Here is a 27904-nt window from a genome sequence, read left to right on the forward strand (position 1 = left end):
TTCTTAGTTTTTTTTTTTTTTTTTTTTTACAAAATCTCTTTATTAGCCCATTCTTTGCTTTGTTCTTGATCTCTATTTTTTGCTTCCCTCTTAATTTCATCATGGCTATTTTCCAGACAGCATCATACTTTTGTTGTGTTGACTCTTATCCTTTCTTTATTAAGTCAAGGTGATTTCATTTTTTGAGTTTCAAGGTAGGAAAGAATGGCTTTGATGTTTATCAGATATCAGGCCTAGATGCTTACTTAGTGTTCAAGGAGTCACAGGGAAAGCTAAGGGCTGAGAGCCATATGGCACTGAACTAAATGGTCCATGGTGCTGAGGAATTTTCCCTCTTGTTTTTTGGGGGTTTTTTTGCATTTCCATTCTATCATTTTCTGGTGTAACTCTGTTTTCCTCTTTTTCCCCAATTCTTTTCTATCACTTCTTCCTGTCTTCCACCCTCTCCTGTCAATGGTCTGGATGTTTCACCCTTCACCTCCTTGCCATCTGCTCCTCCACCTTTGCTCTCTTTCACCGCGCCCTCCCTCCCCCCTACGCCCCTGGCCCACCAATAGATGAGTTGTATGCCCAGAAACTGAAGTACAAGGCCATCAGCGAGGAGCTGGACCACGCCCTCAACGACATGACTTCCATGTAATTTTCAGCTTGCCATGCCTGTTTGTTCCGTCGTCACCCTCCTTTCCCCTTCTCTGTACCCCGACATCCCCGCCTCCGTCGTCTCCCTAATAGTTTTTTGTACCCATCATCCAACTCGTGCATCCGTCCTCAGACTTAAAATGGTCATGCAGCTGTGTTTTTATAAAGTCTTAAACTTTAATGTCTTAAAACAATCATTGTGGTCCTGTATGTCTGTGTGTGCAATGATTACAACCCACTCTAAGTGGTTATAATGATACTGCATGCCGTCTGTATCAGTATCACTCATGTTAGAGAATACTGGAAACTGGACTGAAGTAATGTAATGCATGAATGAAAACAGGATTTACATTTTTAACTGTGAGTTGTATACTTTTTTTATGTGAAAAGTATTCATTGTTCTGTCAGTTGATGCCTTTTTATAAACACTTAATGTTCAAAATATTCACGGTAATTTCACATAATATTTTGACATCCTAGGCAATGCATGCAGGTTGCATACTGAGATGTTGTAGAGTGTTTTAAGGAACATTTCAATCAATCTGATTCGGTCTGATTCCTCTTCTACTAATATGGTCTACTTCTGTCCAGAAGAAAGGCCTCCTATGTGTTTGTGAGACCCTCACCCCTTGTTCTGTCATCATACTAGTCCGACAACTGTCATAGTTTTGGTTGAAGCCCCCAGTTTTACTAAACGTTTGGTCATTCTGTGGGAGGTGCAATGTCTGTCTGGTCCAGCGCTGCTCCTCGTGTTTTAACAGAAAGGTCTTGATCAGAGGTGTGGTAGTTGCTCCAGCATCCAGTTTGTGCTTGTCAGCATTGTGCAATCTCGTTGTGGTTTAAGTAGAGCAGTGCCGTAACTCCTGTGGTTCTGGTGTATTGTGGTGCGCATCTCAAATATCCATAGGTCCCTCCGCCGACCCCCCTGGTTCACTGTACTTCTTCTCTCTCACACAGATAAATTGTTTACACCTCATCAAAGACGCCTCCTGCCGGCTGAGCGGCATCTGTCTGCTCTCACCAGCCTTCTCTCCATTTTCCCTTCCCTCTCTGTCTTTGCTTTCCTTTCCTCCTTATGTTTCCATCCTCATGTCATCGTCACTCGCATCCCATCTCTTGTACAGAATCCTAGAATCTTTCTGTGTTGTGTAAAAAATAAAACATCCTTCCTTCTATGTAAACTGTATCTCTTCACTCTGTCCTTTTCTTTTGTCCTTTTTAATTTCTGTTTATTTTAAAGTGGCTCTAATAAAACCAGGAAGTTTATGTTTTTGATTTTGTTTCTGCATCTCAACAAACCATTAGTTGAGCCTTTACCCTGCTTTCCTTGGTGTATAGTTATTTCAATGGATGTTCTTTTTATTTTCTTCAGATACTGTTCTGTGAAGCTGAGATATTAGGAATATCACAGTAGTGCTTTAAGCGCATAAATCTAAAAACATCTACAGGGACCTGACTGAAAGCTGAGCTGAGTTGTCTTTTCCCTTAGCATTTTAGACTGATGCATGCAAGCACTTTTTCAATATTTAGTACTGTGGCAGGATGAGCTGACTGGAAAGATTTGAGAAGTGGAGGGAAGCAGTGTTGGACTGTTATCAGGAAGATTGTGGTAAAGTAGAGGAATGGTTGTAATGGTGGAGTACAGAACAGTATGTGAGAGTTGTTGAGCCGTCTCGTCTGCTTGCTGGAAAAACTGGTTGAAACTGATATCGGTGATTATGATGACACATGGGCTTTGTATGATACACAGTATCCTGTCATATATTTGAATAAATATACAATCACACATTCTGAGTCTTTTTATTAAACCCATTTCCATAAAGTCAGGCACAGTGAGACAAGCAGAAGTGAGCAGTTTCTGGAGCTGTGTGTTGTGAGACTTCATAATTTAAATGGGACCATAGAACAATCGTTGAGCCACAACCATAAACTCAAAAAAACATCCAAAGAAACTTAGGCTGCAGAATGGAGGATTCTCAGGAGCAGTGTATCCTGTTCTGATGCTGATCAGCAATATTGAAGCATATGCTAAGATGCTTTTGATTGAGGATATTATGACTGAACAGACTGACGCAGCATTCATAGAATTCATTATTCTCTCTATTTTGTTGCAGCACTATCTTACTTTAAGTATTTTAAGGTTAAGTTGTGTTGCCATGGTTCCTTTTTAATCTTTCTGCGTTTTCACTCTACACAAAGTCCTGCAATGTGTTACATGCTGCAGGGAGAGAAAAAAACAAAAAACCTTAGACAAAACCAAAACACCCTGTCAAAAAACAAGAACATGAAAACACTTACAATCATATTAATTACAGGCTATTCAGATATTTTCAGTGTTTTACAAAGATTTAAAAAAAAGTCTTCAGTGATCTATTCGAAAGAAGGTAGGTGTCAACAGGCAATGCACTATCTCTTTTCCTATTTCTCCTCTGATTTCCTGCCCTCTCTCTGTTTTTCAACTTGCTTTCTGACTGCAAAGATCGCCTCTACCAGCAACTTGAGAAAAACCGCCTTCTATCTAATGAACTACGTGTGGCCTTGAATGAGGACTAAATTGTGTGAATGTTTAATGTGTTTGCTTTGGTTTTTGTTTTTTAATGTGTGTATGACAATCTGATCCAGTGTATGATCCAAAGCTCAACACCTGCACTGCTTGAAAACTGTGTTGCTGTCTGTGGAAATGCATTTCTCGTGGCAATATCGTGAAAATCAGGGATTATCTCAAATATATCTTTTTTTTTCTTTTTTTTTTTTAATCTTGCAGTTTGTCATTATATATTTTTGCAAACTGTTGTTGTGATTATGTGTTTTAATAAGGACTGTAGAGTGTAACCTGTTTGCATGGTTGCTTGCATATCATAATATGAGCTTGTTTACTCAGTGTGTTTCTCTTGTTTTCTGTCAGTGCTGTGTAGATTGGGTTAAAAAGCACTCAGATTTAATGACTGACCAGAATGATGTAGCCAGCTTCATTATTAATGCAAGCTAACCAACTGACTGACTTACGCTCGCTTGTGTGAGATTAAAACTTCTTCATTTGATGTTCTAACAGAGAAACTGTCACACGCTAAAGAAGAGAACCTCGATATGCACCAGATGCTGGACCAGACTCTAATGGAACTGAACAATTTGTGAAAGCGCGGTCTCATCCTGCAACCCCCCCACACACACTGTGGTTTTGGCTTTTTGTACTTGCACCTTGCTTACCGTAAACCCCTCTTCGTGTACCTTGCCCATGGTGGAGAACAAACAGCCAGATGCTAGTCCTATTGCACCGTTCTGCCTTCAGTGGAACTCGACCAAGGAGCAAAGCTAAAGGGAAGTAAAGCTTAACCATTCCCTTTGATGAAGCCTAAACTGAGAAACACCATTGTTTTCACAATCTAGCTTTTATCTTGTAATGATGTCCGCCTTTTGCAATCCTTGAGATAGGTTTTTTTTTTTTTTCTTTTTGACAAGTCATCTGGTGAAGATGAGCTGTGCCATTGGTTACAAAAATTGTTTTCTACATCTGCATTGAAGCTGATCTGGTACGTTCCATTCCACCCTGATTCTACACATACCAAAGTAAAAAGTGGAGAAATTTTGCACTTAATTAAACCTCAACATTACGCACATTTTGCAAAATGTAAGAAAACTATGTTTAAAACATGCCCTCTTCCCAGAAAATTTCCTCTCAGATGTAAGTATACATCGGCTTTGCCTGTCTTTATGTATACTGGTGCTACTGTATTGTTAAGCAATGACAGAAAAATGCTAATGCATTACAGTATAGTCTTAGTTTTCTTTAAAAACATTGTTCAAATTTTTTTCATCTTGTCTATAAAGTATGATTTCAGTCATCTGGTTGCACATTGTTTTAGCATCATTTTAATGTAGATGTTTCAAGTGTTTATCATATCTGAAATGTACAAATTATGACTATAAAATAAAAGCACGTTTTGAAAGTTTTCTAACTTTGTTTGTGATGCATACATAGCCCTTTTGTCCATCCTAGGGTTTTAATAGACCTTTGGGGTGAATGAAAAACATCTGATGCAATGCAAATGAAAAGACAATTGTTAAATAGAGTTTATCTTCCACAGAGGTGTTGAATGTGTTAAATTCTTTAGAACAAATGGAGATCTGTTCAGTTTAGCTCATGTTCACTTGACCCTCAACTTGACCTCCAGCCGGGGGAAAAACACTGTCATGTGTTTCCTTGGTTCACTGCAGCTCACTAAGCACTACTGGACCATATCAATTCAGTTTCAAAGTCAATCAAACCATGTAGCAATAGGGGAAAATTTAAATTTTTTAGTTCAGTGAAAGTAACAGCACCAGAATGGAGAGCATTACCAGAAGATCGTTTCTGTAGTTAGATCCTTAATTTAGTTGCATTTCATTTGTGTTAAATTATTGTTGCATTAACCTTTGAGAAGTGCTAGTGTGCCAGGACATAATTTACAAGTATATTGTTGAGTAGGTTATTTAAATAACCATAGTTTATGACCTTAAAACTATGACTTTATCATGCCCTATATATTTTGCATGTTATCTTACTTTACTCAGTAGCCATCAGTGGAGTTAAACGCAGCGTTTAAAGGGACAGCACCTCAAAACTACATATACATACCATTTTATATATAAATATATATATATATAAATCCTATATGTACACTAACCCTGTATATATATATATATGTGTGTGTATATAGATGACAGCTAACTAGTTGTTATGACCTCTGTGAAAGTCCTTTGTTGCACCAATGGAGAGATAAGGGTGTGTGTGTGTGTGTGTGAGAGAGAGAAAGAAAGCGAGAAAAAGAAAAAAAGAGCTATTATGTTGAATGTAGCTGTACAAATTATGAGTGTGTGACCTGGAGTTTGGGCTAAACCTGGGTATGTATTATGATTACGGATTGGGTTGGCATCTTTAAAGGTAGGAGACGGGATGTCCCCAAAAGTGACATTAATGTTTGTGTGTGTTTTAAGAAATGCATGTGTTGTGACGCCCCCGCCCTTTTTGGCTGTTGGGCAGGAGGCGTGCTTGTGTCTACTTCTCTTCTAGATTCCAGTGGGTGTGGCTGGGTAATAGTTCATTGGGCACACCTGGGCCCGGTGTTCCCAGGGCTATTTGAACCCACCACACTTCCTTCCTGATGAGTGAGATGGATTTGGAAGCATTGCCCCAGACACTCCACACTCCACACTCCTTGCCCCTTGCCCCTTGCCCAACACTTCATACACCATTCTTCACTCATGCTATCACTACTGATTGACTGACTCCCACACCTCACAGTATTTTTGATTCTTTGAGTTGACTTTGGCTAAAAATAAATAATTGGCTCTTTGCTTTAACTCCTTTTGTTGCCTCCCATTTTTCTCGTGACTATGAAAATGAATCAATCACTTAATTTTGTATCAGACCCTAAAAATCAAATATATGATAAGACTTTAAAAGCAGCATTTCATATCACATAAATTTGTTATTATCATTATCGATTACTTTCCATTGCAGGGCAAACAAGGGCATTCTAGGCAGCTCTTCTTCACAGTACCATATCGAGAAATATTTTTACTTAAAATTAATTTCACATATTTCTATTTCTTCCCGGCACAACCCATTTCCTTCTCATCCAACTTTCATAATTGTCACAATTATGAGCAGTTTCTGCGTTTGTTTTGTTTCTTTTGCTGATGTTATTCATATTACTCTGGCAAAGCCTTGGCCGAGTCTGGGCCGGTCCAGCTGAAGTTTGTCCAACTGGCGGCCTGAGTCCGAGAACCCACAACCAAGCCTGAAAGAAACCACAAGTGCCAGACTCTAATCATCAGTTCTGGTGGTGGGCCAGAATGGCTTTTCTTAATTTCCTTTTATTTTCCCAATGCCGACTATTGAAGCCCACTCTGATTTATGATACATTGATAAATTGAGATCTGCATGTTAGAGTTGCTTTCTGAAATGCCAATCAAGGTCCCTTAGGAAGGGAGGCTACTGAATTTGCCAGAATTCTCTGTTAAGTAAACACGGGTTTGTTAAAACCCAGATGTAGCTAAGCAAGTCTACATTAGGGCTGTTTTGCATTGTTTCCCTTACAGTGAACTAAATATTGCCAACCTTAACCTTCTATCACGACATCTTGTCGTGATGAAGCTCAAGGAAACAGGGAAGATGCATGTATTTGTTAGTTACTTCATAACATACTGCGATAAAACATATGATGTAAACAATATAACACAAATGTAGGTTTTGTTTCTACTCAGATTTTAAGTTACACAAAGAACTTTTTACTAAAGTATGTGCAGCAAACTCTGCAACTTTGTAGTTTTGTGTTTTTGTTGTGTGAACACAATTTTTTCATTTTATTGAGCAAGAAGGTGACTACTGCTCTTATGAACATAAAAACATTCAGTGCATATTTTTACAAACATTTTTAGTCCATTCAACTATCAAAAATATACGCTAAGGGCACGATGTAGCCTATGTGTTGTTAATTGTCTTTAACTAATTAGGCTATATTGACTTTATATGTTTAAGTAAAATTAGCCAAAAAGAAATTTGTTGACTTAACATAAAACAATTATGGATTTTACTGTAAAATTTGGATTAGGGTTTACAATGTATCTATAGGACTGAAAAAAATGGATCCACCTCATGTTGGATCGCATCCTGGGCACATTTAAAACATTCTTATTAGTGCTGCTATTTGCATTCCTGCTCCTGTTGTGTGCCTGCAGGATGTCTTCAGTTCAGAGAATTCACATTATGAACATTTATTATACTCTGACTTGTGTTTAAACAAACATGTGATGAAGTATTTGGCAATTTTTGGGAGGTATTCAAAATATCAGCTATTCTATTAAACCGCACCCCCATGCTGAGCGGCTCATCGCTCGATATTGTCTGAATCGTGATTTGATTAATCTAGTCTGGTTCGAGGACGCAGACAGGAAGCGAGCAAGTTGTCGGTAACTGCCTGCAGCTCAACAACCTGGGTCAGTAACCGCCAGCAAAAAGGAGCATCGTTTCTAACAATGTCACGACTGTTTTTGCCAAACCGCTTATGTGCCCCATGCCCCCTCCTGTCAGCGCGGGAGTCTCCTTTGTTTTTGACGCTACGAACCGGAGCGCGAGTGCAGCAGCAACTGTCAGCAAAGCCAAATGTTTTTATTCAGCAACAAAGACGATATGTCGGACGCTACAACACAGCCTTTTCCAAATACCGGTCAAAGTCCTGGATTTGGATGTGTGGTGGTGTTGGTGTGGGCATTGCTGTAGCTGTCGGACTGAAATGTCGCACTGACGCAGTCAACAGTTCGTGTGTTGATAAAGTTGCAGAAGCAGAGAAGACTGATCGATACAGCGCTGCAGTAAAAGTTAGCAGAGACCTTGTGGAGCGGATAAAGGTAGGCACAAAGGTAGGTCTGTGAACCTGCTGGGTATATGATTGACCTGCCTCCCTTTGCTCTCTCCCTATGTCCCCTGTCTAACTTCAGTGCCACCTGTGTCAGTTCAGTCTTTTATCTGTCTGTTGCCAGGCTGAGGTCGGGGCTCCTGGCCTGGTGGTAGGGGTTTCTGTGGATGGTGCTCAGGTCTGGTGTGAAGGTTGGTATCTGCAAAGTCCACTTTAAAGGTGCTATGTACATAGCATTTTAAAAAATTGCACTACTAATATAATGAGACTAATTTCTCCAACATTATTTTGTAGCAGTTTAGCTGGTACAATATTGACCCACAAGACAAATTAAAGGTCCAGTGTTTGAATATGTTCAACATTTTCTATGAATGCAGACACTCAAATTTGGGGCAGAGCAATAGGACTATAACATTTTTTTATGGTATATTTATTATTAATAGAATTATTTTATTTGGTGGACCTATCATTTATTCGTAAAGTGAAAAGAAGTAAAAAATCCCTTCATGTTTTCCCAGAGCTGAAGGGATGCCTCCATGGTCTCTTTCCTTTACTGAAATATCATAAAGTGATGTGATAGTGGTCCATGACAACAATCTTAATCTTCTTTCAATCTTAAAATGCAACACTTGGACTCTATTATTTTCATAGGAATATATTCCTATATGAAATCACATTTGTATGTTTCGTTTGTAATTCAGGGATCGGATATGCTGATTTGGAGAACCGTGTGCCATGCGGCCCAGAAACAGTGATGCGAATCGCCAGCATCAGTAAGCCCCTCACATCTGCAGCTGCTGCAAGACTGTATGAGGAAGGAAAATTAGATCTTGATGTCCCAGTTCAGAAATATGTCCCAGACTTTCCCCAGAAACAGTTTGATGGACAGGATGTAAGTCACTTGAAGTAATGAAAACTTAGCAATCATATCTTGTTCATTTTTGTGTTCAGCTCACATGCACATTCATTATTCTTTTCTTTCAGGTCACGATAACCCCTCGTATGATTCTTTCCCACCTAAGCGGGATACGACATTATGAGAAGGATCCAAAGAAAGTGAAAGAAGACAAGGAGAAAGCTAAGCGACTTCTGAAGCCACCAGTTAAAGAGAAAGAGGATGAAAAGAGGTCATCTGAAAACAAAGATAAACCCACAACAGAACAGAACACTAAAGGCAAAGAAGCCACTCAGGCTCAGAAGAAAAAAGAGTTTGAGCATGAAGAGTATTACTTGAAGGACAACTTTGAAAGTGTCACTCAGGCCTTGGACCTCTTCAAGGACGACCCACTCATTTTCAAACCGGGTAAACTACACATTTGCTTGCTTGACCGTTCAAATATGATGCATTTCAATTTTGATGTATTGATGAGTAAGATTTATGTTTTGCTACATGCAGGCACCACTTTTTTGTACTCCACCCATGCCTTTACCCTGCTTAGTGCTGTTGTGGAGCAAGCTGCTGGCCAGCACTTTCTGGATGTCATGATGAACATGTTTCGTGAACTGGGAATGCTCAATACTGTGCCTGATGAGAATGACCCTATTATTTACCACCGCTCCAGGTAATATAGAAGAACTAATATATATATATATATATATATATACAAATGAATGTGACATTTCTTTGAGGATGTTTTGATAGCTCATGATTGTTTTCAGCATTGCACATTGAATGCTAAAATTCCAATGGTGAGTCTATATATAGTCTATATTTAAAGATGATGCTCCTCCACAGATATTATCATCTCAACAAAAGAGGACGTGTTGTCAACTGCCCGTATGTAGACAACTCCTACAAGTGGGCAGGAGGCGGCTTCCTTTCCACCGCGGGAGACCTGCTGTTGTTCGGTAATGCTCTGCTCTACAGCTACCAGGTGGCCCACCTTAAGGACACTGAGGGCTTGAAGCCTGGCTTCCTCAAACCCAAAACTGCCTTAGACCTCTGGGCACCAGCTGACAGGACAGAAGGCAGCTGGGATAAAGATGGAGTGTATGCCCAAGGCTGGCTGGTAGTGGAGAAACTCCAGAATTACGGCCAGTGCAGGAAGCGCAGACACTACGTGTCACACACAGGTGGCGCTGTGGGAGCTAGTAGTGTCCTCCTGGTGTTACCCAGTGAGGAGATAGACCAGCGCCAAGGACAGAGACCCCTCCCCCCGCAAGGAGTGGTGGTCACAATCGTCACTAATATGCAGTCTGTGGGACTCAATAGCACAGCACTGAAAATTGCACATGAGTTTGACAAAGCCAGACGCCTGTAAGAGTAAGTTGTTTACAGAAATGCATGAGTTTACATTTTACTGAGAAGTATTTCAGATAAACTGTGTGATCTTGTTTGATTTTGATACAGTTTTTAAATATGTCTAGATGATGTTTTAGGAAGTGGAATAAATCTTTAACATCTATTTTATATACATTTTATGAAATGCCAAGTCAATTCAGATTTCTTTCAGTTACAACACTTGGTAGGGATGCTATTCGGCCACTAGGTGGAAGCAGTTTACTGCATTTCTAACACAAAAAGGAGACCACTGACCTGTGGCATCAGTTTATTGGCTTTATACAGAAAGAATGCAGCTCTCCCATTAAACGCTAACAGAACACTCCTGTACCTTTTTTAAAATATTTAGATTTACAAATACACTTCATACGCAGTGGAAAGAAGTTGGTTGCTATTTAAAGCAGCATGCTACAGCTTCAAAGTTTGTACGTCACATGCAGTGACCTTTTAGGGCCCACCCTGCCTAGATATTTCCTCATAGCATCTTGACATGCTTTTGGAAAAACCCTGCTTTGTGTTGATGTAATGCTGTTGCACTGTCAATAATCAAAACAAAAATATAAGATGACATTTTTACAATGTACTCACTGCCGTGCCAGCTTTCATGATCACTTTTATACAATGCCTTTGTTAAAAGTGACTTCAGCGACAAGTACAATCTTGACTTTGTCTTTGAATTTGACAAAACAAGAACATTTACAGAATTTACTGCCTTGATGGTGACAAGAATGTTCAGGAGTAACTAAGCTGTCAGCTGTCCAGAGTTTAGTTTGTTTTTCCACCACAGTTGGCTGCAACTGTGTGAGAATACTGGAAGTCCCTCAAAACAGAAAGACTAGCAAACTATTGGCAATGCAGTCCAACGAGTTTTAATTCCTCTTCTAAGCTAGCTGAACTGAAGCAGACTTGATGCCACCATTCTCATTAGAAAACTCCTGGGATCTCCTGTGCCCCTGTTTTTAGATTTAAGGGAACTGATGAATGGCTTGGGATAAGCTAATTATACAGACTCCCACACACAGTGTATTTCTAAGTTTGCAGTGTGTGTGTGTGTGTGTGAGAGTGTGTGTTCCTGCATGTCCAGCTTTGTGAGAGGCCAGTGTGTTTTAGAACCGCAGAGTGAAGACATTTTTAAAACGTGAGGTCATTCTGAACAGTCCTGACTTCTTCAAGGGGTAATTATGGTTTAGGGTCAAGATTAGATTTCGGATAAGATTAAGAACAGGCTACAGGCTGAGGTTAAGAATGAAGTGATGATGGTTAAGTTTAGAGGCTAAAGAATGACTGGTCATTCAGGAACCTCTCAAGAATACAAATGCAAACGTGTGTGTGTGTGTGTGTGTGTGTGTGTGTGTAGTCTCCCACAAGAAATCACACAGTCAAATGATTCAGTAGGGATCATTGCATATATTTACACAATTACAAAATATTTACTAATAGCATATTGAGCATATTCATTCATTTATACAAGGGGTTGTTTTATAATTCCTTACTATTCAGTATTTTCAATAGTATTTCACAAAATAGTTTTTACATAGTCCAACTATGCTTTGTAAATCCATTCTAGACAAAGCACATAGATTGAAATGTGTTTTAAGTAGGAGTAACAACAGTGCCAACTTCTTAGATGTGTTAAAAGGCAACTGTGCCAGGTGTGATTCAACTCTCTCCCACTCACACTTGTTTCACACCCTGTTTCTATGTGTGTGTGTGTGTGTGTGTGTGTGTGTGCGTGCGTGCGTGTGTGTGTGTGCGCGTATGTGTGCGAGCGCGCTAATGAATTACACCTTTCTGTAGCAAACTGCATGGAATCCATAAATCTCATGAAACGATTAATCAGCTGTCAGCTCTTCACCTGCCTTGACTTTAGTTAAAGTCAGCGCAGCAGTTTTCCTCCCATCTATTTGGTCTTTCATAGTCATCATATAATTATTTCAGCCATCCCATCCAACACAGAACCAAAAGAGAAAACAAAATGTACACCACAAGAGAGGTTATACTCTTGGTTTTACTCTCCAGTACGGCTGCTGGTTGCTCTGTTGGCTCTGTTGCTTGGCTTTCAACATCCTGTGTGTGGACACAAGTAATGGAGTAATTAGCTTTAAAAGAATATATCCTGGCTGAAGTACAATAACACCAATATGGCACAGTAAATACTTCCCACACCCTAGTGTTATTTTTAGATATCTTGAAAAAATTGGCAATCCTACATCCAAAAAGTACTCACCTGCGTACGTAGTAGATAACAACTGCCAGCACCACTAAGATGAGGAGGGCAACAATGACCACGGCTGCAATTAACCCTGCCTCCCCTGCATTGCTGAACTTGCTCGGGAGCTGAAACTGCTCACATCTGCTGCCTTTGTAATCTTCATTGCACCTGAATTAAGATATGATGCACAAAAATGTACGCAGTCTGTCAGCACAGAGAAAAATTTACAACAATATCGTCATGCTGTGAAATCAGGTAATCCCTACTTGAAAGTTAAAGGTTCCCAAAGCCTCGTTCTTATATCTAAGATGGTTGAAAATGATTTTAAAATAGAACTTACACACAGGAGAGTGTATTCATTGAAGGTATTTTGTAGCATGTCCCACTATTCATGCAATAGGTGGCCTCCTGCCCATCACATGGGGCACCATGATCTACACAAACATATTAACATTTCAGAAAAGATATCTGTAACAAAACAGTAAATTTTTTAAAACGATTTGTTGTTTCTTCTGATCTTTTTTTTTATTTTAATTTTTTTTTACCTGCCATCATTTATAATGCTTTTTCTTGCTGTTTCCTGAGAACACAAGAAACGTTTATGTCACAGAGAAGGAAGTAATCTCTCACCACCAAGGAAAGAATGACATAACCAGAAGTTTCAGATGCCAATTATGAAAACAAACCTACACATATATAAACAGCTTCTTAAATCTGGAAGGTATTGTAAAAAAGTTTGAATTATGACAGGAATATATATATATCATCACCCTGACTGAAATAAATTAAAAAAAATCTGTACTTACCAGCTCAAGAAATCCCAGCTTTTGGTAGTTAGTGCAGGTTGTAGTAGTGAAGGTGAGTCATAATGATGCTCCAAAATAACTCAGGACTGCTTTTTGTTGGACCGCTGCAGAAACTGTCATGTGGGTGTGTTCCACCCGTGGCCTAGAAAAATGTTGTGATTGCAGTTTGTCCACATTGTAAATGGCATGTTAAACGTCAGGATACCACCTACTGAGTGAAGGTAATTTGCTAGAGTGTGTCATAAATAGTCTCATTTGCTGGTGTGTGAGTAATTCACAAATGGCTATCAGAGGTCTAAAAAGTCTCTTAAAAGTTGGTGTGAAAGCGCTGAACCCTGTGTCAGTCTATCAGAAGAAGACTTGAGAGGATTACAATTTTGTTTTTGTTCCCGGAGGTTCACTTGCATCACGAGATAGGATGGTCGGATGGCTGAAGAAATCACCTGTTGTGCATGTGTGCTCAGCGTGTCTGGGTTTGGTTAGAAGCAACTGAATGCTAGGTATGCAAAGAAGGCATGAATGGAATCGTGGGAACTTTTTGTAGTCTAAGAACCCATCACATCGCACCACTTCCTTCAGACAAATAATTACTGCTTCATGCTCAGAACCGTTAGCTGAGTCATCAACTGGCCTCCTATTTTTATTTTTAACTGTTTTCGGCTGGCTTGCTTTTGCAGTGAGAAATGTTGTTAGTCTGAGCTATGCGGTGATGATGCTCAGGGGCTAGGCATTCCTCCGACCACACTCAGGCAACACTGAGGAGATGGTAAAGTACTTTTGATGACATTTCTGCTCACTTTCTGACTTATCTGATCACGTGTTCTGAGGAGGTTACAAATGGCCTCACCTTATGGGCCTGCCATAGTTACATTTCATTTGACTAATAATGAGGACACTACTTTCTAAAAAGGCACCCTTTATAAATCATTGTAACTAATGACTATATTAATGGCAGTAAATCGTACACTAATGCTTCACAGATTAATTACATGCAGTTATATAAGAACAGCTTTTGGTCTGGCCAAGCTGAAAAATAAATCCTTGTCTGGTTATTCCTCCTTCAGGGTGAGACCTGCTTTATCTTTCAGAAAACTCCTTGGTTCTTTCGAGAGAGAGAGAGAGAGAGAGAGAGAGAGAGAGAGTTGGACCTCTTACCTTCTGGAAAAACTTAGTGGAGAACCAGGACCTGGACCAAAATGAACAACTTCTTAACATTTACAGATGTAGGCTTGATAAATTATTGTAATAACCCTTAATTGTGGATGTATTAACATTTATAACTGCAGACTTGACAGCTAAGTATAAAGTGAGCATTTATATAACTTTTCTAACCCAATAGAAAAGATGTGCTCCAGGTGAAGGGGTTTTTGAAAACCTGGAAACCCAAAAGGTTCTTTTTATTGATTGTTGGCTATAACTAATCTATTAAGCATATTAAATAATCCATCATTAATAAACCCATTATACAACCTATAAACACTTTATAAAGACTGTCTTATTATCATCAAGTGGTACAGTATTTCTTTTTTTTAATACCACTGTAAATGCAGACATGTTGTCTTTTCCCCACTTACCCTTTTTTGGTGTTTCCGGAGCCTAATTCCTCTGCCACATTTTTAGGCTACAGCTCAAATATCTCATTAAATCTACACTGGGACTGTTGAGGTGACGCTGCAGACTTATAAATGGCATTAAATAAAACGGACTCAGTCACTAGAAACTCCCAATTGAGCGCCACAGAACGACTTGAAGTCAGTGTAAGAGTATTTGTGATTTTTTTTTTCTTTTTTTTCGTGCGGGTGGGTTGTTATCGCGAGGAACTCTGAAGCTCAAGAGGTGAAGTGAAGCGAGAGTGTTTTTCTACGTCGACGCTTCCAGGGTGGCATAGAAAGAGGGACGTCTGCAGGGCTCTAATGGCTTAACAGGAACATAGAGTACATACATCCATGTTTTTGTGTGTTAATGTGTATGTATGTGTGTGTGTTTGTGTGTGTTTGTGTGTGTGTGCTTTGCAAATCTAGCAAGGTCGCTCGTCACACATCTGTCGCCGCTGGAATCCCGTTTTCAGCACCTGGACAGCTCCCGGTCGTGAACCTCTTCTTATTATCGGGCACATGGAGTCCCTGGTGTGATTGTGGGGGAAGCCCCTGCAAGCACATTATGCATCCCTCCGAAGATGTCGTTATCTCCCTGACTCAGTGACAGCCTCGTCGTCTCCGCTGAAGGATGGTGCTTTCAGTCCGGAGTAGGCGTTTTCGTCGTGCGCTGTCTTCTGAGAGGCGATACGGGTGCTTGGCCAACGCGAATTTAAGGGGAATCGCAGCCTACACACAGCAAGATCCCAGCTTCCCTCACGCTGATCATCATCATCACCATCATCACCATCATCACCATCATCATCATCATCATCGGCGAGGAGGGAGATATAACTATCATCTCTGCGAGGGCAAAGGAGTCACGACCACACTTTACACAATGTAGAACAAGAAAACACAAGAGGTTAGTGTGTCTTTGTGTTTCTTTTCCAGTCAGTGCTTGGTTTGAAGCGCCCAGGGGTAGTTAGTGTGTTTGTGTTGGATTAAGCAAGAACAAGACTGAGACTGTATGGCCTCTGAGCACAGTGGGAAAATGTTAACAGCCCCATAACTGTTTATGTAGCTACGACTTGGTGGATAGTGATTGCAAATGCATCTTGATTATGTTAAATGCAGAGAGAGCCTGGGATAAAAAAAATTTAAAAAAAAAGCCCACAGTGCTTGTTTAGTGAAATGAAATAGTAAAAAAAAAAATTGCTGCCTTTGTGGACAACCACCTCCGCTGATGAGGCACTTACTGTAGACTGTACTTATAGTAATAAGTGGCAAGTCAAGATGCTGATTGTGAAATTCGATCTCTCTGATGCTGTGATTTACTCACGTCCAGAAATACTTTGCTGTGCAGTGAATAGCCCCCAGAGAGAAATATACACATCTTTGACTACCACTTGCCTTTCTGGTCACATCTACATAGGTTTCTTACAGTAAAGAGAAGCACCTTGTTTAGTATTTTGGCAATGCATTGATCTCTTTGACTTTCTGCATCTCTTATGGCCAGGATCAGTTGTTAGTTTTTTCCTGAGTATAATTCTAAAGTCCATATATTTGGGTGCTGCAGTTAAACAATATCACTCCCGGCCCTTGAATGACCTGGGGTGATTTATCCTGAGTAGCATTTAATCTGCTGTGCTTCACTACATTACTCTGCTGTGGCTGTGAATGCTGACTCCTCACCTCTCCATGTCTGGAGGTTTTCAACTGTGTCTCTGTGTCAACACCCTGCCCCCCACCACCCCCCAACTTATTTCTTGTTGAGCTGATTCCAGTGTTAGACTTACATTGCAATTTTTTTTATTTATTTATTTTTTTTGGTAAAAGTGGATGTCTCATGTTAAAGCAGTGGTTATGCGCTTGTGACTTTCCTGTCTGGTCGTGTCATGTCTGTTCCCTGCAAAGCAGCTGGAGTGGGCTTTCACTGAACGGACTTGGACATCAATGGCTCTCTATCCTGTGGCACAAAGAGCGAGCATCCTGCTGTACTTGCTATGCAAGAGGTGTGATGTTCCTCAGCCCCTGATTCACAGAGCGGGGCGTATATTGGAGGAGATTTAAAATCCATTAAAGTTTAGTGCTCCCCAGGAAAATAGTTGAACAGAGCTGAAGTGAGGACAGGGTGCCTTCAGGAGAAGCATAAGCACTGATGCTACATTGATAACTGTGCATGCATCTGTGTTACACAACTGCACATATTTCACAATTTTGAGATTAGAAGTTTATTCTTGACCTTGGAAACAGCATTTGGCAAAACAATATCCTCACAAGGTTTATTAGTTGCTGTTGTGGAGCCATCAATAATATCTTATAGCATCCCTCAGCAGACAGATTTTGCCCCATGATTTGCTTTGTTTTTTTCATGCAGTACTGACATTGTTCTTTTGTATTTTCTATAGGTGTGGTAGGAGCCAGGTCTCTGCAGTGGTGAAATCACATTTCACACTTGGGGTCATTTATTGTGGACATCTATTTGCAGCAACAAGACCTCAACATGAGCAATCCCCAGTAAGTATAACACCTTCCTGAGTCTTGTTTGAAACCATTTCTGCGAGAGTGTGAAATCTTAAATCTCTATTTATGAACACGCAGTCTTGTGCAAAGGGCATCTCACCATGGTAGGATATGATTAACAGAATGGGACCTGCATATTCTCATGGTCCTCCTGTGAATGACTTTGAACGGGGATCAACGGGAAAGTGGAGCTCCGCCAGGTCCATCATCTCTGGGAGTGAGAGAGAGAGAGAGAGAGAGAGAGAGAGAGAGAGCGGCTGGCCATCCCCACTCTCTGTTGGCATCTCTTAGCATTCAGGAGGGATGTTCACTTGTCATCTTCTCTTATTAATAATTACTTTGTGTGTGGTCCTCCAGACAGGCCCTGCATTCTGATGACAGCCAGCCAGGGTTGGGGCTAAGAGAAGGGAAAAAGGGAGGGAGCAGGGCAACGGAGTGGAGTAGGAGGAGGCGGAGTGGAGTGGAGTGGAGTGGAGTGGAGTGAGGGGTGAATGCAAAATGGGTTCAGTCAGCTGCATCTTCTGGTTAAAGGCACAGGATGCTGCTTCCAACCGCCAGAGATCTCTGTCCAGGCCTCAGAGCAGCAGATTAGTACAGCTGATGGTTGATTACAAGTCCATTTGAGCAGGAGCGTTGGTGCAAAACAAATGTAACCAGAGAGAGTGTGTTGACTGGTTAGTAGTACAAAGGCATGATTTAATGCTGCTGAATGCCGGTGACTCTCTGTGAAGTGACAGATGGGAAACTCTCATGCAGAGAAAGGTCTTTGGAGTTATTTTCACCCCTGCTCTCCCAGACTTGATGCTGCTGTAAATCCTCTCTCTCTCTCTCTCTCTCTCTCTCTCTCTCTCTCTCTCTCTCTCTCTCTCCCTCTCTCTCTCTCTCTCCCCTCCCTCTACAAACAGTGGGAAGCAGGACGGGGAAAATATTAGATGGTCAAATACAACAAATTCAGAGGGATTTTTCTTACGTATTTCACATAAACAAGAAGGTAAAATCTTTTGGCGTCTGTACATTGTTCACGTTTAAATAGCAGCATATGCAAAGAGGAAATTGAAAAAGATAAATTACACAGCCTTACTGATGAGGCAGCGCTCTTCATATTCTTCCTATTCTCCTATGTATGGAGCTGTTTGTGCTTTTCTTTTTTTTTTTTTCATCATTCAGCACACAGAGAGCAAACACCACTCACCCAGAGGAGCCCGCTGGCTTTGAAACAGGTCAGCTAACATTTACTGTAACTAACCTCAGTGTCACATGATGCAGTGCCGCTCTGCTCTTAATTTCTCGGCACAATGATTGCAGAGAATCATCAGAATAAAATCTGCTGATTATTATAATTCACTTCTTAAAGAACTATCATCTGTGTTCATCTCATCGTTCTGATTTTAGAATTTAAAAAATGAAAATAAAAACCCCCCAACGAATGCATTATTACTAGTGTCAAGGAAAATTTGCCCTTTGACCTTTGTAAGATTGCCCTGATGGTTTAGGAAATTACTTTTCCTTTTTAAGATTTACTTCTTCAGGGGGCAATGAATGGACTTTGGGGTGAGTGCCCCAGTAGGGAAGTAGCAAAGTATTGACAGTAAAAAGCAACTCATTGTTTTTTTGGGTTTTTTTGGGGTTTTTTTGTTTGTTTTTTTGCTGAATTGTTCTGCATTAGGCACTGGCACCTTCTTTTGTAGATCAAGCAGCTGCTGTTGGGATCTCTGCAGAGTAAATCCTAATGTCTCAGACATCATTTTCTCTGCTCGCTAACTGAGGTGATGGATATTCTACAATGAATTCAAAAGTTGGACTAGTTTCTCTATTAATAGTAATGAGAAGACTCCGAAGACCAAGAAAACAGCTTCACTCCTCATTGATGCGGCAGGATTGTCAAATGCTGTAATTTCCCCTTGGACCTCAAAAGAGCAGGCGTTGCCTAAAAGATCTGATCTTACAAATGTACCACTGTGTCAGGAGCTCGTGGCAGGGCTGCTGCTGCTGCTGCTGCTGCTGCTGCTGCTGCTGCTGCTGCTGCTGCTGGGAAATCTGGCTGGTTCCCATATAAGTGATTTGGCACATTGGTCCCACTTTCCTGATGATATCAGAGCAGTGAATTGCTGTGCGCAGAGGAGTAGCCAAGTGTCCGTATACAAACTCACTGGGTAAGACAGAACGGATGGGATGTCGACAGCTGGCCAGAAATACTGTGGCAGTGAGCACTCAGAATGACAATGATACCGATGCCCTCTGCAAATTACCAGTTCATGCTGAGGCAACACTTTAAACTTTAAACACTGAAGTGACAGAAGCAGAGAGTTTATTGCTCCGAATGGGTAATTTAAAATCCGAAGTGACAGGAATCAGTCTCACACCTTATCACCTTGATAGAATAGCTATACTCCATGTTTAGTTTGACTTAACTTCACATAAACAATTATTTATCCATGAAAAGTTGACTCTTACTTTTTATAAGAACTGCCGTGCTATACAGTTACACCTGAGTGGTGAAGGTTGAGTGCTGTGCTACAGGACATGTCTGCTACAGGGTTTACATGAAATTTGAAGTAAAGCCCACTCAGCTGTAACTGCCCCTCGAACCAAAAGACGATTATCTGCCAATACAATACAGAGAAAAGCTGGATGCAGATGTCATCTCAAACTTGTCTCAGACCAGAAAACATTTGTATGATGTAAAATACTAAGTAATATAACTTGATCCCATTCATGAGGCATTTGATATGTCCCTGACATTAGGAAAAGATTGAATTATTTTAGTCTTAGCCTCAAACTGGACTTAGTCTTGTCTTAACTTTACATGTTTTAACACTATAAATCGACTCACTCTTGACACAGCCCCAGCTACAGCCCTGGAAGTAAACAAATTCCCTTCTGATGTATCTTAACTCAGCATTTGAATCTCCTTTATGTGCATTGGTTTTATTATTCAGAGTAAAACGATATAAATTAGTTTTACTTTCTGTTGAGTTCAGCAGTATTGGACTTCAGCGGTATTTGAGTACCTTTCTTCCAAAAGGCGCCGGAAAACTGAGGCTAGAATAGATTACAAGTGAGATTCATTTAAACTGAAGATCTATGAAACCAGTGAGTCTTGCCAAGAAGATGTTCCTATTGAAAATGTCTAAGTGAAAAAAGACCGTCTTGTATGTATTTCCAAGAAGTGTTACTGGGGAGTGTCTCTGTGTGGTGGGTGTTATTTGGTGTATAAATTGAAAAGATTGGAGGCAAATGAGAGGAGTCACACCACTGAGAATATTAACAATGAAACCATCTAAAACCGGTCCCATATTTTCTTAGTTTTGTATTTAAGGCGGATAATTATTATGCCTTTTGTGTCGTGACAAACAGAACTAAATTGTTTATGCAATGATTTAGAACTGGAAAGGCGAGATCTCAGCAGGCTATTATATTTTTATGTTTCCATTGATCACTGCATGGTGATTTATAGTGATGTGAAAAAAAAAAAAAATGCTGCGGGGATAACTATGGATTGCTGTTACTCTGGAGGAGCCAATTCCTTGCAGTTATTATACACAAGGAGCAAATAGACCTCCATAAAACACCAATTAGATTTTAAAACTACTGTACTCACTAGAACACACATTTATATTTTATATTCACACTTACTATAAATACATTCCTAAGAACATATTATATCTTTGGCCAAGTTTAATAAACATTACCAGTTAGATTGAATAGATGGACATTTTGGAAAAGCTGAGCTCTAACCAGTTTCATTTTAGTGTTTTGCACTATAATATGATATAGTAAGTTCATGTAACCACAGCCTTAAGACGTGGCTGTACAAATAGGGTCTGTTAGGAGCTTCATGGTAAGCCTTAGCTCTGTGGGTGCGAGATTTTCCCCCCAGCCATGCATGCACTATGTTAACCTTTTTGCTTCCTCATGGCGTTTGCTAATAATGCATGCCTCTGAAAAGATCCCAGCCTTTAGCATGCTACTGGCTGTCCTTGCCCACGTCGTTGAAGGGTGCAGAGTGTTCAGATGGGAAGCCTCCGCTCCCTCCCCAGGATGGCAACCAGCCACTCCACTGGGCTCTGCACATAATGGCTCCTGGCCTGCGCTGTGATTGTCTGGAAATGTGATTTTGATGCACTAAACAGTTTGTGTCTGTCATGACTGATTAGCGTCCTTGTTGCGGTTGGTCAGAGGTGCCAACTCCACAGATAACACTGGTAGGCGCAGGCGTGTGTTGTGGCGAGCATGTTAATATATGGGCGTTTGACCCTCAAGCTAAACAACACATCTAGGCCAACTCACATAACCAAAGGATCAGAAATTCAAAGGTTGGAAGAGCAAAGCATTTTATATAGTGAGGACACGAGAATAAGAGGTATTTGTGTTGCATAGTCCTATTTTCCATGTTAAGACAATACAGTAAAATAAGCGATCCTGGGTTTACTGTGAGAATAACAAAATTACCTTTCAAGGGAGTCAATTAAACAGCTATTAGTCAAGAAGTAAGTCAGGAAAAAGAAAGACCTATTTTCCTTCCCAGGACTGCTTACATTAACATTTAACAGGAAGGTGGGTCTGCTCAGTGATCTTCCGCTAACAGTTTGTTCCCACTCTGTTCCACCTCCAACACAGAGGTTGTAGAATTTACCAACCCAGTGGCTTTTGTTCCCTGTATCTTGTAATCAATGCCTTCTTCCACTGTTAAGCACTGGGGTTATTGATGTCTCCACACTGGCTGCACTGGGACGGCTGCCAAGCCGTGTGAGGCTCCTGTTCCCAGGTTGACTTCTCCTTGTCCATTATTGGCTGAGCTCGAAGGATCACAGCCCTCCCTACGTATTTAGATTTTAAGATCTCATTGGCAGGAAAAATGATACTTTGTTGGGTTCTGTCAAATATCCCTTATCTCACAGAGAAAATGTAGAAGATAAATAAAAAGGAAAAAAAACACAACTGAAACAACCTTTTCTTTTGTTCTACAATTGTCATTTATCAAATGTGACAGCTACTGTTACAGTGCATGGCTGTATTGGTAGTTTTGTATGTTTTAGCCCAACCATTTTTTAAAGTATGCCAAAGGTTTTTATACCAATTTTCATCGTTGTCCATTCAATTTAGTGTTCTATCAGATAGAAATATAGGTAAAGCTTCAGTCAACTCTCCTGTTATTTTTTTTTTTTATCAACTTTACAACTTTTAATGGCCACTCTGATACATTGAATTCATGTGCTAGGTGTTTGAAAAATCAGATCCAGGAGAGGAACAACAGATGTTTTGATCAGAATTTTTCATTTTTGCAGCTGATTCTGAAATATCAGATGTTTGAACGCATGATTGCAGTAATAGAGATTTTAAAATCCTCACTGCTTGCAAATGGGCAAAAAAAAACCCAACAACATCGAATTGTACACTAGATTATTCATCTCAAGCAAGTTTTAAGTTTGATTTTCAGTCCTTGTGTCCTTGTTGAAGTTGCCAGTATAAACTGTAAACTGGGAATTTCACAGCACATTTTTGTTTTCATTCATCAAAATTAGGCATAGTCCCAGTAGTTGTTATCACCATTGGTACCTGGAGCGTTTATCAAGTAGGTGCATTGCCTAATTCAAATAAGCAGCACACTTTCCTACAACCTTGCACTGCAATTCTGCTACCTTTTCTGTAGACTGAACACATGATAGACATGCTAAACCACCCATGACACTCGCAGTTTACACATCCACTCTTTGAATCTAATGTTGCTCTGCTTGTGTGTGTGTGTGTGTGTGTGTGTGTGTGTGTGTGTGTGTGTGTGTGTGTGTGTGTGTGTGTCACAGGGCTCCTCCCCAGGCTGGAGCCTCAGAGCTGGAGGTGATCTCCCAGCAGGTGGAGGAGGACAACCAGTGCGTGGCCCCTGTCCAACTGGTCAGCTTCGCCTACAGAGACTTGCCTTTGGCCGCCCTGGACATATCCCTCGCTGGATCCCAGCTCATCTCGAACCCAGATGAAGAGGACAACAGAGAGGGGTACGTCCCATAAATGAACTCCAACACGCCCGACAGTTTGAACACAGCCAGTCAAACAATCTCTACAGATGATTCTGCTTATAGTAAGCACTCACGACAAGTTAGGCTACTCTGAAACAGCAACTTCAGTGCGGTCATGAAGACAAAGAGTCACCGTGTTCAAAGATGCTCATGATTTGGTTCTGAAACTACATGAAACTGAACACTTTAATTTTCATCGTTTGAAGGGTATCAAACATCCTACATTTTGAGGGAGCTGGAAACAAATTAGTTGTATGATTATCAATGAAATCTTTCTATAATTAATTTGTATACTAAAAAGCCCAAGATGTAATTATATATTGATTGATGTTGGCCGCCACAGCTAAGAAGATACTGGAGATATGGTGTCTGAAACATTGTCTCTGCTTGTTGTGTGAAAGTGCTACATCCATAATTAAGGCAGAATTGCAATTACTACAATCTATAATCTACCCCGGCAGAGAAAAGCTCTGCCGTCACTCTCTCTATTGCTCGTTATTGCACATGGTAATTACACTTGGCATATTGAATCACCCCTCATTTTATATTAGAGTCCAGGAGTCGAGGATATTTGGCGATGAATTTATTAGTGTCACCATTTTAAATGGACAATGTCTCTACTGATGTGTTCATTTCAGCTCAATGACACAGCAATTTCTCGCTACCAGACAGGCTTCTGTTCATAATGTCGATTTCTGGCAGAAAACAAAGAGTGTTGTTAGCACCATCGCTTTCCTGAAATGTCAAAGCCTTGTGGCGGTGCTGTTTCTGTCCACAAGGCCTGCTTGTCCTGGGTTCGTGTTGTTTTCTTATCACCATATCGCCATGCTGCAGGCCCGGTACTCTCAGGACAGGACACACCCCTCCTAGAGCACCCCTGTAGCAAGTGTCCATGGCTCTCCACTCAGGAAGCGTGACTCACAACCCTTTGGCTTGCTGCGATGCTGGCTTCCCTGCAGAGAAAGTCGACAAACAGCATAAGCTTAATTAGAGCATCCGGCATTTTGCCATCCAAGCCCTGGTATGTCAGCTGACCGCGTCCGGCTGGACCTTGCCTGGTCTGGCCTGGTCCGGGCCGATGTCTCTGTGGGACGGAGGGCAGGGACAGATGGGTCCTGTCCCAGACACCCAATCTCTCATCCTACCTCATATCTTTCTCACTCTCTCTTGCACACACAAAGGACAGAAAACACGCACATAGCAATGTCACAGCAGAGGGCAGGATCTGGCAGCCCAGTAACATTATCATCACAGTGGGCACTCTCATATGGCACCATATGACACCCTGGTCCCCTGGGATTTGGCATTGTGCAGTGGAAAAATCATACATTGCCAAGACGTGTCTATGTTGGATTTATCAAGGCAGGAATGTAAATATTTGTTATTTTTAAAAGCAGGGGTCATTCATTTTGATCAGAGAAACACCTTCTTGTGGGAAGCCATACAGTAGTGAAAACAGTGAGCTGTCTGTCATCCATGTGAGTGTTACATTATGTTCAATGAGCCTTTTTTAGATTGAAATTCCTGATTTTCAGGTCAGAGACATTCCAAGACTTACCTGTCATCGTAATTACATACACACATTCGTTGTTTGGAAGTGCTCCTGGGAAAATCAACAGAGCTAGCTCGTCATCACAGGTTCTGGCTACCTTTGTCTGTGTGTGTGTGTGCATGTGTGTGTGTGTGTGTAACATCAGAGGAATGACACAAAGGTGAGATGTGTTGTGTGCTGCAAGATTTTAAATTAATCAACACTACCATAGGCCCTGATGGCAGAGCAGTGAGCTGGCTGATCTGTAAACCAATTTTTTCTCTTGTTTGTTGTAATTTATGTTCATGGAAACTCCTCTACATACTGTGATTGTGCAGCGAATTATAAACCCACTTTCATTTCTTCGCTACAGGTGTTGCTTTGATTTCGTTGATTAGCAGGACAGTTCGCAAAACGAACTACTATGACTTACATTCCTGAGATGCCTTTATATCTTAGTCATGTTCTTTGGATGTCTGGATGTGATTATATCCTGTGGTAGTTGGTCAATGAACAGATGTAGTCTAATTTCAGTTTGATCATAGAAATTACTGTTGTTCAGTTTGGAAAGTTTATCTTGATTTCTTGTTGTGGATAAGTGGTGTAATGTAAAGCGTAAAGGTCACTGGAATAGCTTTATACGAGTGGTCAGAGATGGGAAAAGAAAGGGATCATTACTTGTGAACTGAGTCTAAATCTTTGATGATGAGACCTTGGTTTTTGTTTTGTTCCATATGGCTGTGGAGGAAAAAAAAGAGCAGAAGAATACACACCAGAGAAGCGCATTTAGTCTTGCATGGCAGCTTCTCATGGCTCTTTAACAGGAGACGTGGGCGATGCATGTAGGAGGTGGATGTTCTTGCGGACTACAAGGGGCACACGCAGTACTTGCAGATTCTGTGCAGTGGTGAGTTGGATGGAATTATTAATAGATTTTGGCAGCGCCATCTTCTCCAGAACTTGGTAGAAAGTCCAAGATGAGGGTGGTGTAATTTGACATCTACACTTTTTATTTCTTTTTTTGATAACAACAGAATATCTTTTTCTTTTCTTTTTTTTTTTTTAAATGACCAAGGTGCATGCTTTGTTACATTTATTTTCATTGAGTTAACAAGCCTTGCAGCAATCCATGCCTAATAGGGAATAAGCAGGTGTTCAATAGACGTGCATGTGTAAATAGTATAGGTTACAACAGCTGGTTGTGTGCATGAAAAGCATTTACAAATTGACTGTTGAAATTTTTTTTTAATCTAAGGTTATTTGAATTTGCCTACATTAAAATTAGTTTTGGACGTGTGTCTCTATCCATCTACAATAATTTCAGAATGATTTACCATATGTCGTAGTCAAGTCAAGTGAAGTCAATTTTTATTTGTATAGCGCCAATTCACTACATAAGTTATCTCAAGGCACTTTCCAAACAGAGCAGGTCTAGACTCTTTATAGAAGATCACAGCATTCACATCTCAGATGACTTTTTGGATCAGCCATTTGAAATAATTGGAAAACTCTTTTTTTTTTTTTTTTATCGGACACTTGTATTGTATTGACATTTTCTTCTACTCGTGACCTTCGTGACCTCAAGGCCGGGCTCCTGGCGAGCATCTCCCTGCCTGGCCCCGGTCTGTGGACCCCGAGCTGCGCATCCTGCACTGTCATCCCCAGATCAGCTTGCTGTCCACAGCGGCAGTAGCATATGCTGTTGATCTCCGGGGGAAAGACTGAGAGGTGTGAGGCACAGCAGAAATGACAGATGGTTCATATGGGTCAACCTGCCGCTTTGACTGGAGGAGAGTGGAGGCAGTGGGGATAAAGAGAAGGATGGAGGGAGGAATGGAGCAGACGACCCTCCTCCATGCTTTCATTGACAAAGCTGCCGGCTGCAGATCATAAGCAAATGGCTCCATTTGATGGATGTCATATCTGTCCACGTTGGACAGTAGTGTGGGATTAACTCTGTGCCATGTTGCCACAGTTGCTCGCTGATATTGGGCGAAATGTCGGATATAAGATGATATTGTATGCCCAGGCCAGCCTAGATTGATTACATCACTCAACATAGCGCTCAGTCCTTCACTACAGTACATTAATATAGCATTATGTCAGCAATCACATAATCAAACCTAGGTTGATAATGCTCAAGGTTGAAGGAAGATGGAATATTTAGAAGAAAAATCTAGACTGTACAATAGTACAATATAAATCTGAAGGACCTTGCCAGACTCTAGTATGAGTCTTGGCAGCAGCAATATTTCATGGGGCTTTGGAACAAGAGCCATACTATACCTGTACTGTGTTGATGGATGTCTGAAAAGAGAGAAGGATTTCTCTTTCTCCCCCCTCTGACTCTATTTCAAACACACAGAGGAACAGTCCTCTCCATCAAATTGGCTCTCTTGCCTGGCACCATGTGCGACACAATAGATGACATTTGAGTGCAGGGTTTGAGGGTTTGTTAATATTCACAGACATGCAAAGTGCGAGATTGCTTTTTAGGCTGAGAGCGAGAGAGATCAAGTGTCCTGGTGAAAACCCATTTATCAGGGACAGCTTGTCTGCTGCTCTGCACATGGAGCCCCATCCATCTCCATTTGCTCAGTATCTGTGGCCCATTTCTCCGACAAAGACCAGCTCTGAATCCCCTCTGCTATCTTGTACCACATAGGTGATGCTAGGAGTGAAGAGATGATAGCTGATCATGTTTGAATAAATCTGCGTGGATTTTCATCAAAAAGACTAAAAAACTGTTTACTTATTAACCAGATGGAACGTAAGTATATGTCCAAAACTAAATTTACTGGCCCCTGTAATCGATTTGGCCCTTTTCATTTTATTTCTTCATTTACTCCAAAAGTGTTTGCTAATTGCACGAGTATGAGACCAGAAGAGATTAATAGTGATGAGACATGCAAACTCTGAAATGT

At 40.8% G+C, this 27904-nt stretch overlaps 4 protein-coding genes across 10 annotated transcripts in view; 3 read left to right on the forward strand and 1 right to left on the reverse strand.

Moving 5' to 3' along the window:
* Nucleotides 1-4590, forward strand: part of tpm1 (tropomyosin 1 (alpha)) — a 65813-nt gene extending 61223 nt beyond the window's left edge. For 2 of the 6 annotated variants that reach the window (XM_087178294.1, XM_023422512.2), the window contains exons 9-10: nt 558-636; nt 1597-1820. In XM_087178294.1, coding sequence (XP_087034420.1) covers nt 558-636; nt 1597-1600 — 83 coding nt within the window. In that variant the 3' untranslated portion in view covers nt 1601-1820. Of the gene's footprint in view, nt 1-557; nt 641-1596; nt 1821-3691 lie in introns of those variants that run through there. The other 4 variants (XM_087178298.1, XM_087178296.1, XM_087178297.1 and 1 more) reach the window with 2 other exon arrangements.
* A 2966-nt stretch (nt 4591-7556) lies between these two features.
* On the forward strand, nt 7557-10441 carry lactb (lactamase, beta). Of its 2 annotated transcripts, none has more exons than XM_087178290.1 (6): nt 7557-8040; nt 8161-8227; nt 8738-8928; nt 9021-9339; nt 9433-9598; nt 9772-10441. In XM_087178290.1, the coding sequence occupies exons 1-6, from the start codon at nt 7657-7659 to the stop codon at nt 10295-10297; spliced, it is 1653 nt and encodes a 550-aa protein (XP_087034416.1). In that variant the 5' UTR covers nt 7557-7656; the 3' UTR covers nt 10298-10441. The 2 variants fall into 2 exon arrangements, with proteins under 2 accessions (XP_087034416.1, XP_023278404.1); XM_023422636.2 differs by having other exon boundaries at nt 7557-8028.
* tmem266 (transmembrane protein 266) overlaps nt 10160-27904 on the forward strand; it is a 36353-nt gene continuing 18608 nt past the window's right edge. Inside the window, exons 1-4 of the mRNA XM_023422510.2 lie at nt 10160-10299; nt 15357-15834; nt 17321-17429; nt 23240-23428. Of these exons, the coding sequence (XP_023278278.1) occupies nt 17416-17429; nt 23240-23428 (203 nt within the window). The 5' untranslated portion in view covers nt 10160-10299; nt 15357-15834; nt 17321-17415. The remainder of the gene's footprint in view (nt 10300-15356; nt 15835-17320; nt 17430-23239; nt 23429-27904) is intronic.
* On the reverse strand, nt 11705-13639 carry nrg4 (neuregulin 4). Its single transcript, XM_023422637.2, has 5 exons — nt 13336-13639; nt 13075-13109; nt 12870-12963; nt 12545-12697; nt 11705-12384 (listed from the first exon to the last, which is right to left on the reverse strand). Exons 2-5 carry the CDS (start codon nt 13082-13084, stop codon nt 12312-12314), a joined length of 330 nt encoding a protein of 109 aa, XP_023278405.1. The 5' UTR covers nt 13085-13109; nt 13336-13639; the 3' UTR covers nt 11705-12311.

Source organism: Seriola lalandi, unplaced genomic scaffold (assembly GCF_002814215.2).
Source record: "Seriola lalandi dorsalis isolate HSWRI2012SDOR001 ecotype SW California unplaced genomic scaffold, Sedor1 jcf7180002054682, whole genome shotgun sequence".
Taxonomy (NCBI): Eukaryota; Metazoa; Chordata; class Actinopteri; order Carangiformes; family Carangidae; genus Seriola; species Seriola lalandi.